Source organism: Bubalus kerabau, chromosome 22 (assembly GCF_029407905.1).
Source record: "Bubalus kerabau isolate K-KA32 ecotype Philippines breed swamp buffalo chromosome 22, PCC_UOA_SB_1v2, whole genome shotgun sequence".
NCBI classification, from domain to species: Eukaryota; Metazoa; Chordata; class Mammalia; order Artiodactyla; family Bovidae; genus Bubalus; species Bubalus kerabau.
The window spans coordinates 41,212,563-41,232,643 of record NC_073645.1 but is presented as its reverse complement, the minus strand read 5'-3'; the positions used below and the strand labels follow the sequence as shown (position 1 = coordinate 41,232,643).

At 40.3% G+C, this 20,081-nt stretch overlaps 1 protein-coding gene across 1 annotated transcript in view; it reads left to right on the top strand.

Annotated features, from left to right (window-relative positions):
- Positions 1-20,081, top strand: part of CACUL1 (CDK2 associated cullin domain 1) — a 68,990-nt gene that overhangs the window by 16,560 nt on the left and 32,349 nt on the right. The window contains exons 2-3 of the mRNA XM_055560666.1: positions 5,978-6,104; positions 7,200-7,302. Coding sequence (XP_055416641.1) covers positions 5,978-6,104; positions 7,200-7,302 — 230 coding nt within the window. The remainder of the gene's footprint in view (positions 1-5,977; positions 6,105-7,199; positions 7,303-20,081) is intronic.

The following is a 20,081-nucleotide window of genomic DNA, read 5'->3' as shown; positions in this document are numbered from 1 at the left end:
GGATTTGTTCTCTCTCTCCATTGCTTGAAAGATTTCAGACTTCCCCTTATGTTGGAGGGAGAAGAATATTCTACCAGGGGGTAAAGTTTTAGACCACACAGATTTACAAGATGGTTATTGATAGATGGGCACACTGTGACCACAAGAAATCATAATTTTTCTCTTAAATCATGTTACCCTAGCCAGATCTTTTTTCTCCTAGTTGACTTGTCAGATTATCTCATTGTAATTAGTTGTAATTAATCTAAAAAGTCATTATGCTTGAGACATAATTTAGCCTGTTTAATTTGGCTTAATCATTTATTTCATAATTGCCAATACTATATTCTCCTTTAGGAGCCAATTCTTAATGAAGGTGGCTTTTTTGGTGGGGAGAAGGGAATGGAAGACTAGAACTTGAAGGCTCTTTTGACTAGCTGCCCTTTAAATTGTTTTCTTTGTTACACGTGCACCTTTATTTGTTCTGCGGTTGAAGTTGTTCAGACCCAACAACCACATGCTAGCAAGCTGAGAACAGAGGAGCGCCTGTGACCCCCGGCTGTCCTGAGCGTAGTAGGAGCAGTGGGCAGTGCTTCTCTAAGAAGCAGGCAGAAGAGTCACTTGAAGGGCTCAAAGGGATTTCTGCATCATGTGTTACACCCTCCCTCCTTTCTGACCCCACAGGTCTGGGTTGGGGCCTGGCCGTGTTTTGCATTTACATCAAATGAACAAGTTTCCAGGTGGTGGTGATGCTGCTCCTGGTATCACATTTTCGGAGCCACTGATCGAAGGGAGTGACCAGTCTTTGCAGTAGATCTAGAATGAATTAATAATGCCTGCTATAATTTCTGAATATATCCTCCCCTTACAAACAAATAACAAGAAAAAAAAAAAACTCAAAAGGAATATCTGGTAGGGTTTGCTTTAGTCTGTGAAACCAAATGCACTTTAATTCCAAAGCTACTAATAAGTAGTATGCCTTGAACTGTTTTTATATTAAGCATTTATTTTGTCTTCCATTAAATTAATTTACTTCACATGCATTATTGAATACCTATCGTGTGCTAGTTTGGACTTGGGAATCTAGCATTGAATGAATTCCTTCTCCAAAGGGCTTGTGTCTGGTTTGAGGAAGATTGATATTTAACACATAATATGTCAAGTGTTGATAAGTTACTTGGATAACAAAGTATGAAAGTTGAACATAATTATTCTTGCCTGGTATGAATTACATATCCCCAGTAGTTTCTCGTTTATTGGCAACCTGACTGACAGTACTCTGAACCTCCGATTCCAGCTATTCCATGTGTTTCAGATTTTATTTCACTTTATTTTAGTAAAGATCAGTTGTAGTACTTTCTCAGTAGGCTATGTGAGCTTGTTATCTTATGAGGTTCAAAGTTTAAGCCTTGTGGCATGATGTTTTGAGGCTGTAGGGTTTTTAAATTTTTTGAACCTGAATGTCTCTTAGAGGGCATGTACATTCTCCACTTCATTGAAATGCTCACAGGTCTTTTATTCTTGTGCCAGGTCTGTTTTACTCATCTGTGTTACTGGCCTGGACCTTGTAGGCATTTGAGTTTAGAGTATCTTCTTTAGGCACTTTGAAAAATAGTGCATTTTTTTAAAGCTGGGGAATCTAACCTAGATAAAATTCAGTTAGGTTTTGTTTAGGTTCTGTATTTTATATTTCTTTTGATTAGTCTGAACTTTTTTTGTGGGCAGAGTTGAAAGGGATTGCTTACCTTTCTCTAACAAGAGGATCTATTTTTAGAATTCAAGGCTGTGTGGGTTCAGGCACACACAGTGTTTGAGGCTGTGTGTATCAAGTGTTAGATAAACCAAACAGATGGCTAATATTATTTGGTTTGTTTTAAATCAGAGATTGGGTTGAGATTAGCAAGGAATTAAGTATTTTAAAAGTTGTCGGGATTGTTTTAAGTGTTGACTGCAGAGTGATATGAAAACCCTTCTTGATCTTTGGCTGAAGGTTAGGGTTAACTCCCTGTAGCTGGCAGATGCTGATCTGTGTTCTGCCTTCCTTTCTACTGTGGTGAAGATTGGGTGGCTCCTGAGAAGCCACATGCTAGCTAGTGTTCCTGCTGCTGGGCCAGACTATTGTAGACAGGGTGGCTTATTTATCGCTCCCATTTCTGGAGATGAGAAGTCCAGGATCAAGGCCCTGGCAGATTGGGAGTCTGGTGAGGGAGCCTGCTTCCTGTTTCATAGAAGGCCACCTTCTCCCTGGGTCCTCATATCGTGGAGAGGGTGAGGGGGCTCCCTAGAGTCACTCAGTTCATTCATGAGGATCCACCCCCATGATCTGAAAACCTCCCAAAGGCTCCACCTCCTAATACCATCACCCTGGGGGTTAGGATTTCAACACATGAGTCTTGAGGGGATGTGAACATTCACTCCATAATAGGTAGCAAGTAAGTTAATTGGTTTTCTGTGGTTTTTCAAGCAAAATATATGTGGAAATAGCTATAACTTATTTTTAGATGTGGAAATAGTAGTTAAAATTTTCTGCTGTGACTTGTGCCTTTTTCATTTTGGTTTGAAAGTCTGTTCTCAAAGATATTTAAAAGCAGAGCTTTTTTTTTTTTTTTTTTTTCTTTAGTGCCACATGAAAGATATACGAGAGGCATCAGAAATCTTTGCTTCTGTACTGGGACTTCATCCTGTCCTTACCTGCGGGACTTCACATCTTAGGTTCTTTTTCCTCCATCAGATCTTTGCCTTGGAGATTTGTACAAGTGTGGGACCCGTGCTTGGAAAGCAGGCGGCTCCAGTGCCAGATGGAGTTCATTGACCTGAGCTGTCCAGGAGCCTGTGGGTTGGCCTGTTCGTTCTTGGCTTTTGGGACTTGAAGTTTTCTTTCTGATCTGAACATGTTAGCGTCTTCAGCTCCCAGCTTTGGGCATGGAGCAGGTGTATGGTGTGGTTTAGATGATGAACACTGAGGTTGTATTGTTCGGTTGCTAAGTTGTGTTCAACTCTTTGTGACCCCATGGACTGCAGCATGCCAGGCTCCTCTGTCCTGCAGTCTCCCACACACTGATAGGTTCCGTAACCTAGAATCACAGAGTGAGTTCTTTGGTTTTCAGTTATTTTCAGTTTTTCTCTTCAGACTTTAAACTTTTTGTTTTGTATTGGGGTATAGCCGATTAACAACGTTGTTAAACAGCGAAGGGACTTGGCATAAGGGGAGGTGGTATTTTGGAGCTAGCATGTAACCCTTCGCAATATCTGCTGATCCCCTTTTATCGCTGGGAAAGCAAGCTTCACTCAACCTTTCAAGGCAGTAGGACCTCACTAGAATTTAACAACTGTATTTATGTTTATGGGGTATATTGCCAATATGGCACTGCTTTTCTGTTTTTGATGAGTTTTGTTTGTTTTGTTTGAAGAATGGGTAGTTTTATGCCCAAGGGGGTGATTCTAGGAAGCACCTGTCAGAATGTGGAGATGAGAGACTGAGATGGTAAGGAAGCCAGTAAAGAAGTCAGCGCCGTGGCAACTGGAGTGTGTTCCCAGTGGGGGCTTGGGAGTCGGCGCAGCATTCACCCAGAGTAAAGGGAGATGCTGGGGATGTGTGCCCGCAGACTCATTAGTCATTACTTGATGGTGGCTCCTGGGGGTGTTAATTCTCTTGAACTTCCAACCTGCCCCTCCCTCAGGCAGAGCAGTGGCAGCCAGATAGCACTTTGGCAAACAGTGGTAGGTGCCCCCCCATGGCCTTTGTGGGCAGAGTAGGTGGGCAGGGTACCAGCGGTTTCAACTCCTGAATGTGTGGCTTCTCCTGCGTCCTCCACATCTTAGTCAGTGGCACCCCTATCCTTTGATGCTCAGGCTAAAAACTTTAGAGTCATCCTTGACCCTTCTCTCACATCCCACATCCAAACCATCAGCAAATCCTGTTGGCTTTCCCTTAAAATACATGCGGAATCTGACCTTTCCTCTTGTCCTCACTGCTCTCACATAGTCCAGCCCCCCACCATCTCACAGCTTTCTTACATAAGGCCGCTGGAATGATACATAGAAAATCAAAGATTACATAACTTGGCTGCTCAAAACCCTCCTCCTCTTAACTCAGAGTGAAAGGCAGAATCTTTCGACCGCTCATAAGGCCCTCCAGGATCTGACCACCTTCTGCCTTTTGTGTGTGTGCCTATGTGTGCACACGCACGTCCAGTTCTTTTCGTCTTTAGCCCTGTTTAGAGTCAGAACATTACTTTCGTCTCCATTTCCCACCCCAAACCCCGCCCCCGCCCCCGCCAGCCCTTTCTTTTAGTGGCAGCAATGTGATTCATTTGTAAATTAGATTTATTTGTCACAGTTTACATTCCATCTTTACTACTACATCCTGGTTGAATTTTTTTTTTTTCCATACAGTGAATGTACTTTTTATAGTGATTAGTTCTCTTGGTTTTGAGAAATGCACGGAGTGGTGTATCCGCCACCACATATCCATACAAAAGAGTCCATTGTCTTAAACATTTCCTCCTGCTTTCCTGTTGTCAACAGTCACTCTTTCAACCTTCCAGTCTCTGGCAGCTACTGATCCGTTTTCCTCCCTACAGTTTTGCCTTTATAAATAAGAGAGTCTTACCATATACATATAGCCTTTTTGGTCTGATTCTTTCAGTTAGCAGAACACATTTAAGATTATTCCATGTTGTGTAAATCACTAGTTAAATCCTCAAGTGTCCTTTAAGTATATTAAAGCCCTACCCCAAAAAGTGAATTGATTTAAAGAAAATATTGAACAAACACAATAGATGTGACACAGAGATATGAGAAATATCTTGAACCTTAGTGAACCTAAAATTGGGAAATGGACTGGTGGCTCAGGCGATAAAGAATCCGCCTGCAATGCAGGAGACCCGGGTTGACCCCTGGATCGGGAAGATCCCCTGGAGGAGGGGATGGCAACCCACTCCAGTATTCTTGCCTGGAGAATTCCACGGACAGAGGATGCTGGTGGGCTACATACAGTCCATGGGGTCACAGAATCTGACATGACTGAGCGACTAACACTAATGTGATAGAAAGATGTCAGATCAAGACTTTGCTTTTCCTGGTACCACTGCCAGGGATTAGCTGTGTCCTCTTGGGGAAATCACCCTTCTGCTCCCAAGTTTCTGATAAACTCAATAGTAAAATGGCTGATCTAGTAGTTGTTAGCTCCTACTGAGACTCCTAAGATGCAAGTTATTTTAGGTGCTTTGGGTAGCTCTTTTCACTATTAGCATTTCATTGCTGTAAAGTACCCATCACCCCTGGATTTCACAGTTAGGACAGGCTGTTATATAAACGCTTTGTTAAACCCATCCTGAAGGAATAAGAGCCAGCCAGCCGTTAGGAATGAGGTAAGCCTTCAGTACACGGCTGCAGTCCCTCAGCGCTTTTCTGTTGGGCTTCTCTGAAGGGTGGGATCTCGTGAGCCTGCAGCACAGCCATTGTCATGTCCAGGAGCTCCTGGTGGTGCCATAAAATCTTGGCACGTGTCTAGCACTCTAGCATTTGGAATTTAATCTCCACAGTCATTTCCTTAGGTAGATTTTCCCAGGGGTTTCTGTAAAGACTGATTAGAAGTTAAGTTTCCTAGAGCTTCATTGCGATTCCTGAATAGGCCATCTTGTCGCGTCATGGACAATGTGTATTTGAAGGTCAGTGCGTGTTAGGAACGCTTCAGTCATCACCGAAAACTGCAAAGGGAACCAGAGGGAATTGCTTGTTTTGTTATTTTTAATGATAGGTAGATTTATAGTAATTTTTTTTCTCTTTTGTATAGTAATTTTTAAAATCATAATTAATGGCTGCTTAAATTCCCTGATCAGACTGGGCTTTTTGAAATTGGAAGTGAAATAATAATTGAGTTGTATTTAGGTGATAGATCGTCAATATAAAATTAGAGGAATTTGAAAAACGGCTATGATTTGTGTTTATTTTATATGTGGCACATAGTAATATTCATCTTACTTTTTACTTTTAGTAATGAATGTTATAACTATTGAAGATTATAAGAGCACATACTGGCCAAAATTGGATGGTGCCATAGATCAGCTTTTAACTCAGAGTCCTGGTGACTATATCCCCATATCCTATGAACAGATATACAGGTAAGTCAAGATTTTATTTGCTTGGATTTTTAGAGGGTATATTGAGGTTCACAGCAAGTTGAATTATGGCAGTATGTATGCATGTAATATATGATACATACAGTGAGGCTCTATAAATTATTTATATTACACACTTGTGGATTGGGGGTTTTATTTGTACTTCTTACTTCAGAATTGGTTTTCAAATCAAGGTATTGTTCACCCTACCTCAGCCTGCCACCCCCACCAACACAATGCAGACATTATAGAGGTCAGTGAAAAAGGCAAAAAAAAAAAAAAAATTGTCCTTTCAGTGTCATGGGGAGGTGCTAGCTTGTTCTGTTGATGTTTATGATACACAAGTTTACCTGTCTTTGGTGATTTTGTTTCCCAGCTCCTGGAAGGTGAAAGTAGCCACATTAGTGAGGACTGGGGTGGGATGTCAGATCAGCCCAGTCACAAGAGGAGGCAGCGACAGCTGTGAATGCACAAGTGAATCACAGAGACCGTACATTGCAAACACTTTTGTGAGTTAGAAACTTCCCTGTGCATCACTCTCTCTTCCTTATTTTAACGTTCATTAATGGGACTTCCCTATTAGCTCAGACAGTAAAGCGTCTGGCTACAATTTGGGAGACCCGGGTTAGATCCTTGGATCGGGAAGATCTGCTGGAGAAGGAAATGGCAACCCACTCCAGTATTCATGCCTGGAAGATCCCATGGAGCGAGGAACCTTGTAGGCTGCAGTCCATGGGGTCGCAAAGAGGCGGACACGACTGAGCGACTTCACTTTCACTTTCAGTTTTCAGTGTCAAAGAGAGAGGCTGACTTTTAAGTAGTTACCATAGTCAAATTCAGATTATTACCCAGTATTAGGTTATCTAGTACTGATGAAATAGTTAATAGGATCCTCAGAAAGATTCTTTGTAGCTGGCAGTGCTGGCCCCTCTGGCTGAACGCGGATTGGGGCAGGGTACATTTTTGTTTAAGAGCTGCAGTTGGTCACTTTGTTAGGCCCGAATTAATTCACCAGTGGTTATATATAGAGGGATGCCTTTACCTTGGGCTGAGTTGGTGCGTCATCATTGATTTTTCTGTCTGCCCTCCTCCCCACAGTTGTGTGTATAAATGCGTGTGCCAGCAGCACTCGGAGCAGATGTACAGTGATCTGATTAAAAAGATAACTAACCACTTAGAACGAGTCTCAAAGGAGCTGCAGGTAAAGAACTGATTGTATCGATTTTTGCTTCTTCAAATTGTGTCATCTTGGGAATAGATTAATTTGAAAATTTAACATAAACTGTGGACATTTTTAGATTATGTGTATTTCCGACCTTAATTCCATTTATTAACCATGTCAGCATTTCTTTTCTTTAAAACTTTATTTGTTCTGTTAACCTCAGTCTTTGGTGACTTTTGTATTATGAACGTGTGTATATTTTAATTTTTTCTGAACTTTTTTTTTATTGTTATCTTTGAAGCGTTATTTGCCTACCAGTTTCTAATATTTGCTAATATTAACAACTGAAGTTAGCATTTTATTGGTCAGCTCTACAGACGAACATCATCCCAGTTGTAAAATCTGGGGCAAGTTGCAGAAATATTTTGTTTAAGGAGGCACTTGGCTTCTTGATGGCACGCTGGCCCTCCCCGCCTCAGTAGTTTCCAGTGCTTGAAGGTCACGTACTGTCTTTATTCCAGGGCCAGCTCACATTTTAGTTGCAGTGTAGAAATTGCAGGATGTGTAGAAGAGTCACGCAGCAGTAGATCACCGAGGTCCCCCCTCGGTCAGGATGTGCTTCAGCAATTCTGAAATACCCAGTTTCCAGCAAGTGCTGGGTTGCTATTTGGATACTGTTCCTCGCTTCCCTTGTGGTCTGAGGTGTCTTAGTTTTTGTTTACCCCAAACAGTTGTTGTACTAAGTAAAAGTAGCTTATTAAAAAAAATTATAGTCAGAGTTGTATTTATCATAGCCAGATATATATTTTTCCTTTTGTTGGTATAAATTGTTTTTGTCACTTTTTTGCCATTAAATACAAAATCTGTCTTTTTTGTCTTTTTAAACTTTTTATTTTGTATTGGGGTATAGTTGATTAGCAAACAGTGTTGTGATAATTTCGGTTGAACAGCGAAGGGCCTCAGCCATACGTACATGTGTAAATACAAAATCTTTATCCATTTAACAAATATATTTAGTACTGGGCATTGTATATGAATTACAGGTAAAACTTAAGACCTGTGCATTGTGGCTTTGAATGGTTTGCTTAATAATTCTCGACTCTACCCTCTCTGAATCCCCACGTACAATTTATTGCCAAATCCCATTTATGTTCTCCTTTTGTCTTGGCTCCTGTCCACTTTCCATCATCCAGTCCAGGCTACGTCTTTTTAGGTGTGTTCTAAAATGCTCCTCTCAGTTGACGCTTTGCCTGTACTTTTAACACTTGTAACTAGAACCTTGCACTTTAGAGTGCCTGTTTCTAAAGTACAGCTCTGATAATCATATTCCTGTTAGAATAACATCTAAGCTTCTGAACAGGATTTAGAAAGCCTTTCATCGTCTTGACTCCTGCTTATTTCTGTAGCCTAATGGCTTTTAGGATGAGATGGTTGGATAGCATCACTGACTTAATGGACATGAGTTTGAGCAAACTCTGGGAGATTGTGAAAGACAGGGAAGCCTGACATGCTGCTGTCCACGGGGTCGCAGAGTCATACACGACTTAGCGACTGAACAGCAATAATGGCTTTTCTGTTCCTGAACTTATTTCAGTTCCTTGAACGCTTTAGGTACTCTCTCACATCTTGACTTTTCCCATGTTAAGTTGACTGCCTGAAACATTCTTCCTTTTCCTCTTCCCTCTTATATTTTCAGTCATTGTGAACTTAACATTCAAGCTGCAGCTCAGACATCGTTTGTTTTGGAAAACATTCTCTGAAACCTTGTTCCCCAAGTCTGGGTTTGGGAACCCCTTATCTGTGCTTCTCTAGCACTGAGTATGTCATGGTAGTTCACTGTGTATTGTAATTTCTAGTTTAGCTGTTCCTTTCCCCACACCCCCTGGCCCAGTAGCATGTCCTGAGAGAGCAGAGGTGCATGTCTGTCTTCATTATTGTGCGTTAGTACCTTGCCCGGTGTCTGATACACACTAGCCGTCACTTACTGAATAAAATGTATAGTGAATGAATGTTTATGAATATTTGTTATCTCTTGGGTAATGAAAATTTTTCTAGTAGAAATCTGAGTTTGATCTTGTTTTTAACCTGAAATCTAGGTGATCTTATGGGTGTAGGATATACCAGAGATTTCATTAGATCAGCAAAAAACTCATCTCAAAAAGGATCGTATTATTAATACTCTTTTGCTATTATTGAAATAATATTAAATAGTCTTCTAAACAGAAAGCAAACCTTTCGGTTCAACTTATAAGGATAAAATATATTACTTGGCTTACTTATAAAAGTCATCTTTGAAATGTGAATTGGAAATTTTATAATACATTTTACACTTATGCTCTGACTTCATGTGTGTCATTAATTTGACTGATAGAGTTCTGATTTGCCAAAGCTGTTTGTCGTATTGCAGTTTCTGCTTGAGTAGATTTTTCTGGTACTTAATTTTGTAAGCACTGTAAGACTTTTCATTCTTACAATTAGAATATTACTGTAAAATATTTTTAAAGGTAGAGGGCCTTGTAGTGTAGTATCATCAAGCTCTGTCTAACCGATAGTTTTGGAAGACCACTTGCTACAGTCTCTGGCATAAATTTGCTTGATCAGTTATTGGTATCCCAAAGGTAACCTGTTACTTGCCCAGGATGGACTGTACGGGGACCTGATACCTGGGAGTCACTGAGGTTCGGAGAGTGAGTTTCTGTGGTTTTGGAGAGTGATCTCTGTGTGTAGAGCTCCTTTATTCTTTATCACAAATACACCATAGTTCATTGTCCCTTGCTTTATGGATGTACCTCAGTTTATTTAACCATTTTTTAACCAGTGAATATTTAGGTTGCTTCCAGTCTTTGGCTATTACTAACAGTGCTACAGTGAATAATCGCTCTTGTAAGTTTCATTGTGCTTTGATTTATTGCAGTTAACAGGTGCTGCGTTTTTTACAAATTGAAGGTGTGTGGCAACCATGTACTGAGCAAGTCTACTGACGTCATTTTTCCAAGGACATCTGTTTGCGTAGTGTCTCTGTGTCACACTTTGGCAATTGTTGTGATATTTCAAGCTCTCTCATCATTATTATTATTGTATTTGTTATGGTGATTTGTGATGAGTGATATTATTACTTTAGGTTGCTGAAGGTTCAGATGATGATTAAAATTTTTTAGCAATAAAGTATTTTTTTTAACTAAAGTATGTACATTGATTGGTTTTTTTAAACTAAAGTATGTACATTGATTGGTTTTTTTTTAGACATAATGCTGTTATACACTTAATAGACTATAGCACTGGAAAACTAAAAATACGTGTGACTTGATTTATTGATAACTGCTTTATTGTGGTGGTCTGCAGTGGAACCTATAGTATCTCTGAGGTCTACCTGCCATCTCATGTACTTTGTGCATATTTTGTGATACACAAAAGTTGTGCCAAGTTATGTGCTCCCACTGGTTCGGTGTGTATCAGAATGCGTGTTTTCTCTACCATTACTAATATGGCATGTTAGGTAACTAAAGAATTTTTACCTTGTATTAATATAGGGATAATTCTTACAAAAATTAAAATGTAGTCAGGGGTGATACCTCTTGTGAGCTAGTATTAGGTGATAGCTAAAATTTTAAAAGCTATATTGATAAATATGCAGATAGTATACTATGTAAAACCAGGGAACTTAGTTTAGTTTATTTTTAGAATCAATACATATCCTACTTTGAGTTCAGCAACATGGGACTATGAAAAATCTTGTTTCGAAATGATCTCTGTTGTAAAATTGTTAAGTCAAACCATTATTAATAGCAGGGTGAAGTGGATAAAAATATGGGGACCTGGGCTCTGGTCTCAATTCTTGCCCCTCAGCAGCTATTTGCCTCTTGATTAAGCATGCTGATATCATCTTGCAAATTTTCTCATTCTTAAAATGAAGTGGCTTTACCGAAATATCTGGTTCCTTTACTCTCAGGTCTAAGATATTTTTTCTTTGCTTGCTTCTTGGCCGGTGCTGCTTCATTCTTTTCTCAGGCTTAAACTCATTAGTGTCCACCTGTGTAAAATCTTCCTATGCTATGCTATGCTAAGTCACTTCAGTTGTGTCCGACTCTGTGTGACCTCATAGATGGTAGCCCACCAGGCTCCCCCATCCCTGGGATTCTCCAGGCAAGAACACTGGAGTGGGTTGCCAGTTCCTTCTCCAATGCATGAAAGTGAGAAGTGAAAGTGAAGTCGTTCAGTCGTTTCCAACTCTTAGCGACCCCATGGACTGCAGCCTACCAGGCTCCTCCATCCATGGGATTTTCCAGGCAAGAGTACTGGAGTGGGGTGCCATTGCCTTCTCCTAGCACCCTCGCATTTCCCTCAGACAAACAGAACACCACTGGAACTTTTTCTTCTTTGTACCCATAGCATCTTGGCAATAACAACTCTGTATTGTTCCTGCGTCCATGCCTGGACACCTGACAGCTCCTTCCTCCTTAGAAGGCAGGGACTCTGTCTTGTTTGTCTTTTTATCCGTAGTGCCTGGCACAGTTACAGCTCACCAAATGTTTGTCAAGTAAATGTTCGGCACCATGACCAGTGGGAAGAGGAGCATAATTAGTGACCACTAATCTTTGTGTTTCTGGATGCCTGTGGTTGGTCAGTCTCTTAAGTCGTGTCCAACTCTTTGTGACTTCATGGACTAGAGCCTACCAGGCTCCTCTGTCTATGAGCTTTCCCAGGCAAGAAACTGGAGTGGGTTGCCCTTTACTTCTCCAGGGGATCTTCCAGACCAGAGATCAAACCCACGTCTCCTGCATTGACAGGTGGATTCTCTACCACTGAGCCATCTGGGAAGTCCTAACTAGTTGTGTAGGCATTTTATTAATTAATTCATTTTTCACTTAATGCAGTATATCAGTTTATTCAGTGTTGCAGGTGTGTGGCATAATCGTGATGTAATCTCTACTTTATAGAGACCTTAAGGACAGTTTTCATTTGGGACAGAACATGAGTGTATGCTCAGGTCCCTTGAGTCAGAAGAGTTTCGTTTGGGTGGAATGTTTTGTTTGCAGCTCTGAGTGTAGTAATGAAATGCTGTTACGAGCTAAAACAGGAGTGTGATATGAGGTGCATTTGGCAGGTAATCAGAAATTTGGTGTTGGGATTAATATAATCAGTGAGTTGGACCTTTAGGGCATCAACCTCTTACCTTTCAAGAGCATCTTAAAATAACTACTGGTGTGTGTATGTTTACACTGTCAGAATGATTTATTTATTTCTATCAAAAGCCATATTGTATTGAAGGGACTGAAGAGTATATGAAATAATGTTTCATGTTCCCCAGTTATTGACTTAAAAACTATAGAATATTGGTTTTAGATATTTTAAAAGATTCTTTTAATTTGTCAAACCTAAATGTTTTAATATAACAGCATAATCTGACTTGCTTATTCTTGAAAAAATGTATTGTTGAACAATGACTTTTGACCACTTTGGTAAGTTAAAAACTTTTTTGTTGTTAAATTTATTAAATCACTTTCATAGCTAAACCGACTTAGTGTTCTACTTACTATTGTATTTTTCTTGTATGTATCCACACTTTTTTTTTTTTTTTTTTTACTTAAACTACTAGATTGTTTGAACTGTGACATTTTGCATGTTTTTTTTTTTTAAAGTCGTTCTCCCGGACTTGTGCTTCACTCCTCTGTTCTTTAAATATGGGGATGAACATCTCTATTCTGTTTTTTCCCCCTATGTCTCCAAAGCCTCAAAATGTGAATTTACAGTTCTGATTTTTTGATATACCAAAATTGGTTTATTAGTTTAGTAAATGATATTCATTCTGGTTAGTTTTAGAAAATTCTATTGAAACTTGTGGCAATCATTATACTTTAGGTGATGGCTCAAACCAGCTTTTCCAAATGCCTATTAGACATTTCAACTTGGATTTCTCCTTTTGGATACTCCATATTCATGTATAAATTGAAATTCCTCTTCTCTCAAATCAGTTTTACTCTCAGGCTTGTTATTTCATATTCACCTTTGACTCCTTTTTTCTCTCTTATCTCTTATTTCCAGGTGATAGTCAAGGTTGATAGAATACGGTCATTTGATTTGCTTCTGTCCCCTTTTATTCCCACTGCTGTCATCTTTTTCCTTGTCATTGCTGGCTAGTGCCTGCTCTAGTGCAGGACTCTCCTAACTGGTCTTCCTTTGCCCAGTCTGTTTTTTTTTTTGGACTGACTAATCTTGATACTGAAGCTGAAGCTCCAATACTTTGGCCATCTGATGCAAAGAACTGACTCATTGGAAAAGACGCTGATGCTGGTAAAGATTGAAGGCAGGAGGAGAAGGGGACGACAGAGGATGAGATGGTTGGAGAGCATCACCGACTTGATGGACATGAGTTTGAGCAAACTCCAGGAGTTGGTGATGGACAGGGAAACCTGGCATGCTGCAGTCCATGGGGTCACAAAGAGTCGGACACAACTGAGCATCTGAACTGAACTGAATCTTCTAAAAATGCTAATTTTTGATGGGCATACTTTCTTATCCAAAACATCAAAGATTCCCATTTGCTTTTCTTAATCACTGTTGATTTCTTAGCCAGTATAAAGTAACTGAGCTGGTCAGTGGGTTGTAGGGGTCCCTAGTGGGGAACCTACTGGAGCTTGCTCTTTCCTGTGCTAGCGTGCAAGGTGCTCTAGTAGGTGCAGCCATAGACGTATGATTGACAAGGCTGGGTCATTTAGACCAGCTCTACAGCTGAGAGCAGGGATGGGGACTTCCCTGGTGTCCAGTGGTTATGACTCCACCCTTCCACTGCAGGGGCACAAGTTCGATCCCTGGTCAGGGAACTAAGATCCCACATGTTTTGTGGCATGGTCAAAAAACAAAAATGTAAAAAAAAAAAAAAAAAGTCCAAGGAGCTAATTAAAAAGTGAAGAATTATAGGACCAAGATCTGGGAAAAGAAGGAAATCTAGAGATGGGAGACTAGCATTTGAGCCATTTCTCTCCTAGAGGTGCCTGTTTATTTGGGAAGAGTAGTGTCATATGCTATGCTAAGTCACTTCAGTCGTGTCTGACTCTGTGCGACCCCATAGACAGCAGCCCACCAGGCTCTCCCGTCTCTGGGATTCTCCAGGCAAGAACACTGGAGTGGGGTGCCATTTCCTTCTCCAGTGCGTGAAAGTGAAGTTGCTCAGTTGTGTCCAACTCTTCGCGACCCCATGGACTGCAGCCTACCAGGCTCCTCCATCCATGGGATTTCCAGGCTGAGAAATTTTATAAAGCTTTGATGGGTTTATAAGGGTAGGGTGATAAAAATTGGGGTTCAGGTCCCACCAAACCTAAAGCATCACATCCAAGGTATAGTAAGAATGGTCAGTTAGAGCTGTCGTGGCAGCTGGCATTTGATTCCTGATGGAATGAAGATGGTCTGGATTTGCTAGCTCCTCTAGTGGCTTACCAGAAGCAAAAGTAAATTCTGTCTGTAGCAAGATAATTATCCTAGGCATCAAATTGTTTGCATAATTTTTCATAAGCAGTGTCTGATGTTCAGTCAGAAATACCTGGTTATATTAGGAGATGAGGTGATCATGAAACGGAGAGAACTGATGAAATACATTTTTAGACAAGAATTGGGAGAATTCATCAGTAGTTTCTCCTTTTGAGGAAATACTGGAGTGTTCTTCAGATAGAAGGAAAATATCCCTAGGTGAAAACTTGGAGAGTCAGTAGGAGTGAAGGAAAACAGAGATATGAATTACATATCTCTGAATATATATAGGTCCCCAGTCCCTTGTCTGTAATTCCAAAATACAAAAAAAAAACTTTGAAAATTGATTTTTTTTCCCCCCTCTTAAGTTTGGTGCCAAAACTCATTTGCAGTAAAACTTGGTTAAAACTCATGTGAGGAAGGAACTTAGTGGGAACCTACATATGTTTTCTCCCAGAAATATCAATAGGTTGATATTCCCATTCTCTACTGGATATTTTACAGAGTATATGGTTTATGTACCATCAGTTCAGTTCAGTTCAGTCGCTCAGTCGTGTCCGACTCGGCGACCCCATGAATCGCAGCACGCCAGGCCTCCCTGTCCATCACCAACTCCCGGAGTTCACCCAGACTCACGTCCAATGAGTCAGTGATGTCATCCAGCCATCTCATCCTCTCTCGTCCTCTTCTCCCCCTGCCCCCCAATCCCTCCCAGCATCAGAGTCTTTTCCAATGAGTCAACTCTTCGCATGAGGTGGCCAAAGTACTGGAGTTTCAGTTTTAGCATCATTCCTTCCAAAGAAATCCCAGGGCTGATCTCCTTCAGAAAGGACTGGTTGGATCTCCTTGCAGTCCAAGGGATTCTCAAGAGTCTTCTCCAACACCACAGTTCAAAAGCATCAATTCTTCGGTGCTCAGCCTTCTTCACAGTCCAACTCTCACATCCATACATGACCACAGGAAAAACCATAGCCTTGACTAGACGGACCTTTGTTGGCAAAGTAATGTCTCTGCTTTTGAATATGCTATCTAGGTTGGTCATAACTTTCCTTCCAAGGAGTAAGCGTCTTTTAATTTCATGGCTGCAGTCACCATCTGCAGTGATTTTGGAGCCCCAAAAAATGAAGTCTGACACTGTTTCCACCATTTCCCCATCTATTTCCCATGAAGTGATGGGACCAGATGCCATGATCTTCGTTTTCTGAATGTCGAGCTTTAAGCCAACTTTTTCACTCTCCACTTTCACTTTCATCAAGAGGCTTTTTCCAAATCTGAAAAGTTCTGAATTGTAGCACACTTCTAGTCCCAGGAATCTTGGGTGAAAAATTGTGAACCTGTTGTCAATCAAAAGGGAGAAAGAGATGTCTGAGGCACATTGCACAGATGAAAGAGGCAGGACAAATAAGACAGTAAGTTGGAAGAGACGTAGGATGAGAGCATTTGAAGGTCATTTTGGCTTCAGGGGAATTGTTAGAAGTGGGAGTGGGAGGGAAGATGAGAGTGGTTTTTGAGTATTTAGCTCAGCTAACATTTAGTGTCCATATGCCAGGCATTGTGATGGATGTAAAGGATAGTGATGAGTAAGATGGGTTTATTCTTTGTACTGTTCAGGGAAAAAGTGTGATGGTCATTTTAATATACTGGAGTGTGGTGAATAGCATGATAGAGATTTGAAATGAGTCACAAGTCTTACTGATTTTCCTCCCTTGTAAATTGTCTCATATTTATTCCCTGCCATGTCCCTAGTTTATTTAGATCCTCATTCATACTTGCTCAAACAATAGAAAAAGATTTCTGGTTCATATCTTGACCTTGCACTCTCCCTCTATCCATTTTGTTTATTTTTTAGACTTAGCATGTCATTCATTTTCTTAACCTTTTGCTTCTTCATTTGCCCAAAGAACAAAGACCATCCCGCTTAACAAGAATTTCAAGGCTCCTTACACCTGAACTCAGCAAGATAGTGTAAGAGTATTTTGCTTTTAAAATTTAGATGGTAGTGGTGGTGGGGTGGGGGGTTGTCTTTTTATCTTTGTGTGTTTTCTTAATTCCTGTGGCCGCTGTTTCTTTCCTCCTTCCCTTTCTGCAGAGGGGGCATTCTCCTTGTCCCCTTGTTAGGGTTTGCCGCCCTAGCACTGTGTGTTGCTGCTAGAGTCCTTAGTTTAGCACTTGGCATATATTTAGTTACCAGCAGGAAGTCACCTTTGCAATACTGAGAGCTTCTTAAGGGCAAGGGTCCTAACTTACTTTGTTTTCCTTGGCCTGTTGTGGTCTTGAACTAAGTACTCATTAGGTAGGGTTTTCTTGGTGGCTCAGTGGTAAAGAATCTGTCTGTCAATGCAGGAGATGTGGGTTCAGTCCCTGGTCTGGAAGATCCCCTGGAGAAGGAAATGGCAACCCACTCCAGTGTTCTTGCCTGGAAAATTCCATGGAGAGAAGAGCCTGGCGGGCTACAGTCCATGGGGTCGCACAAGAGTCAGATACAACTTACTGACTAAATAAACAGCAACAACAATTCATTAGGTAAATATGCTGGTCTTGATTCTGTTAACCACACGTTCCCAATCAAGAGTATACTTCTCAGTCCTGTTGAAGTTAGACTTGGCCAAGTGTCTTGGCTTGTGAATTGTAAGGGAAAGTGTGTTCAGTGAGGCGTGCACCCCCCGAAGATCTGAAGCCTTTAAGATCGGCAGTGCAATTTTCCATGTTTCCCTTCTCTGCCCAGTGCTCTAGATGGTAAAGCCTTGTGTAACCTGGATCCCTAAGTGAGTATAGCGTGGAGCTATACTCAAGATGGGCATGAAACAAGGGAGAAAGAAAAGTATGCTGTATGTACTTTTTTCCTTTTTTAAACACAATAAAAAAATTATTATATTTTTTTGAGATACAATTCACATACCCTGACATTCACCTTTTTGAAAGTTATAACTCAGTGGGTTTTAGTGTGTACGCAAAGTTGTGCAACATCACCACTAATGTCAGGACATTTTATTCACCCCAGAAAGAAGCCAGCGCTTATTAGTAGCAGTCCGTCATCTCCACTCCTCTAAGCCACTGGCAGGAACTAATCTACTTTCTGTCTCTGTGGATTTGCCTATTCTTTATAGAAATGGAATTAGTCAATATGAGGCCTTCTGTATCTGTCTTAAATAACTATGTAGCATGTTTTCAAGGTTTATTTATGATTATAGCATGATGCTTCATTCTTCTTTTTGGCTGGATAGCATTCCATTGTATGGTTATACCACAGTTTGTTTATCTAAGCTCTGTTCTGTTGAGTTACTGAGGTTTGGGGAGTTGTGTTTTGACTGATAAAATCAGCACTTGAATTGATGATATTTAGAAGATTCTGTTTTGCCCTGCTACCATTTGGATAACTGAACTGCATGGGTTTGACATCCTTTACTCTTAAAACTGCTAACAAATGGAACCTGATTATCTTTGTGTTTAAAAATCATAGCCAAGAATTGCTTTGCCATTTGTGTTTTGTCCAGTGGATGGCAGCATAATTCAACTAGTTGTCATGAATGTCGTCCTATGAAATTTTGTATATTTTCTGGAGGCTATAATTTCTATAGCTGTTGAACTACAAAGTGTATACATATATTCTACAACTATGCAGAAAGGTTAACAGATTTTTAGATAATAAGAACAATGTCTGTTACCCTTTCTGCATAGATTTCAAGTAAGGTAGCTGTTACTGCCAACTGATAAGTAACTCTTCCCAAGAAGTCTTTCCAAATAAGTTATTTGGAGATCTATTTTTAAGTACAAATTAGAACTTAAAGTAGTTGTTATAGCAGAGTTGTTCTTATCTCAGGGAATTTGCCAATGAGATGCCTTAACCCTTGTTCAGTCTATAGGCTTGCGTTCAGACCATAGTTCTAATATGCTTACCACCTTCCTTTGAAGGCAAGTCTGTTTTCTTTTCATTTGTCCTAATAGGACCACTGGAGAAGGCAGTGGCACCCCACTCCAGTACTCTTGCCTGGAAAATCCCATGGATGGAGGAGCCTGGTAGGCTGCAGTCCATGGAGTCGCTAAGGGTTGGACACAACCGAGCGGCTTCACTTTGACTTTTCACTTTCATGCATTGGAGAAGGAAATGGCAACCCACTCCGGTGTTCTTGCCTGGAGAATCCCGGGGACGGGGGAGCCTGGTGGCTGCCGTCTATGGGATCGCACAGAGTTGGACACGACTGACGTGACTTAGCAGTAGCAGTAGCAATAGGACCACCAGGCCCCAAAGAGATCCAGTAAAAGCGCTTACTAAGTTGATAAAGATAAAAAAATGTGCTTGCCTTATAGCTGAGATTTCTAGAACCGTCTGTTACAGTTAAAAGAGTTAACTTGGAAAATGGATTTGTGATGAGCAGGAGAGTCAAATCACTTAAATAATAATTATTTGCAGTTGTTTATTATCAGAGTGTACAGAGTACCTTGATGAGTTATACTCTTTTTAAAGTAAACTTTTTGTTTTAAGACAGAGTTATGTACTTAAATTGGAAAAGATAAGGAAAAAAGTTTACTTCAAAAAATAAGCAAATATGGAGAAGTGATCAGATCATTTTTGCTCATTGTTCAAAGAGATGAGGGGTATAGGACATTGAAAAGTCATCTGAGTCCATCTGACTTCTTTGGATATTTTCACTATTATTAATCCTTGAACCTTTTGTAACTGTTCTTTGTTGTTCCCTGGTAGCTCAGTTGGTAAAAAATCCAACTGCAACACAGGAGACCAGGGTTTGATCCCTGGGTTTGGAAGATCCCCTGGAGAAGGAAAGAGCAACCCACTCCAGTATTCTGGCCTGGGAAGTCCCATGAACAGAGTAGCCTGGTGGGCTACAGTCCATGGGGTCTTAAGAGTCAGACACGACTTATTGACTAAACCACCACCAGTCAGTTAAAAAACTGAGATTAGAACCTAGGTTTATCTCACTGTTGTGTGGGTAAGCTAAAGGAATACAGAGGCTTGATTTTAATTCTGTTTAGTGTTCAGATCCAAATAGTATTTGAAAAATAAAGACAGTCTTTTTTTTTTAAGAAATAAGTGAGAAAGAAATTTCCATATAATGGTAACAGTAGTAAGAGTAGCAGTTGACTTTGAAAGTTAAGAGGCCTAAACAAGAAATGTCTTCCACTGTCTGTTAGACTCAGTTTATTTTTTACTGTTGTTTTTAATTAGAAAATCATCCTCACAATTTGTATTAGGAGCATCTAATATACACATTATAATTCTTAATAGCTCCTGAGACTCATTTACCTTGTACATATCTTAAAATTTTTTGCATATTTTACTGTGGAAGCAATATCTGCATGTTGGAAATGGAAATGGATAAGAATATAATACTAGA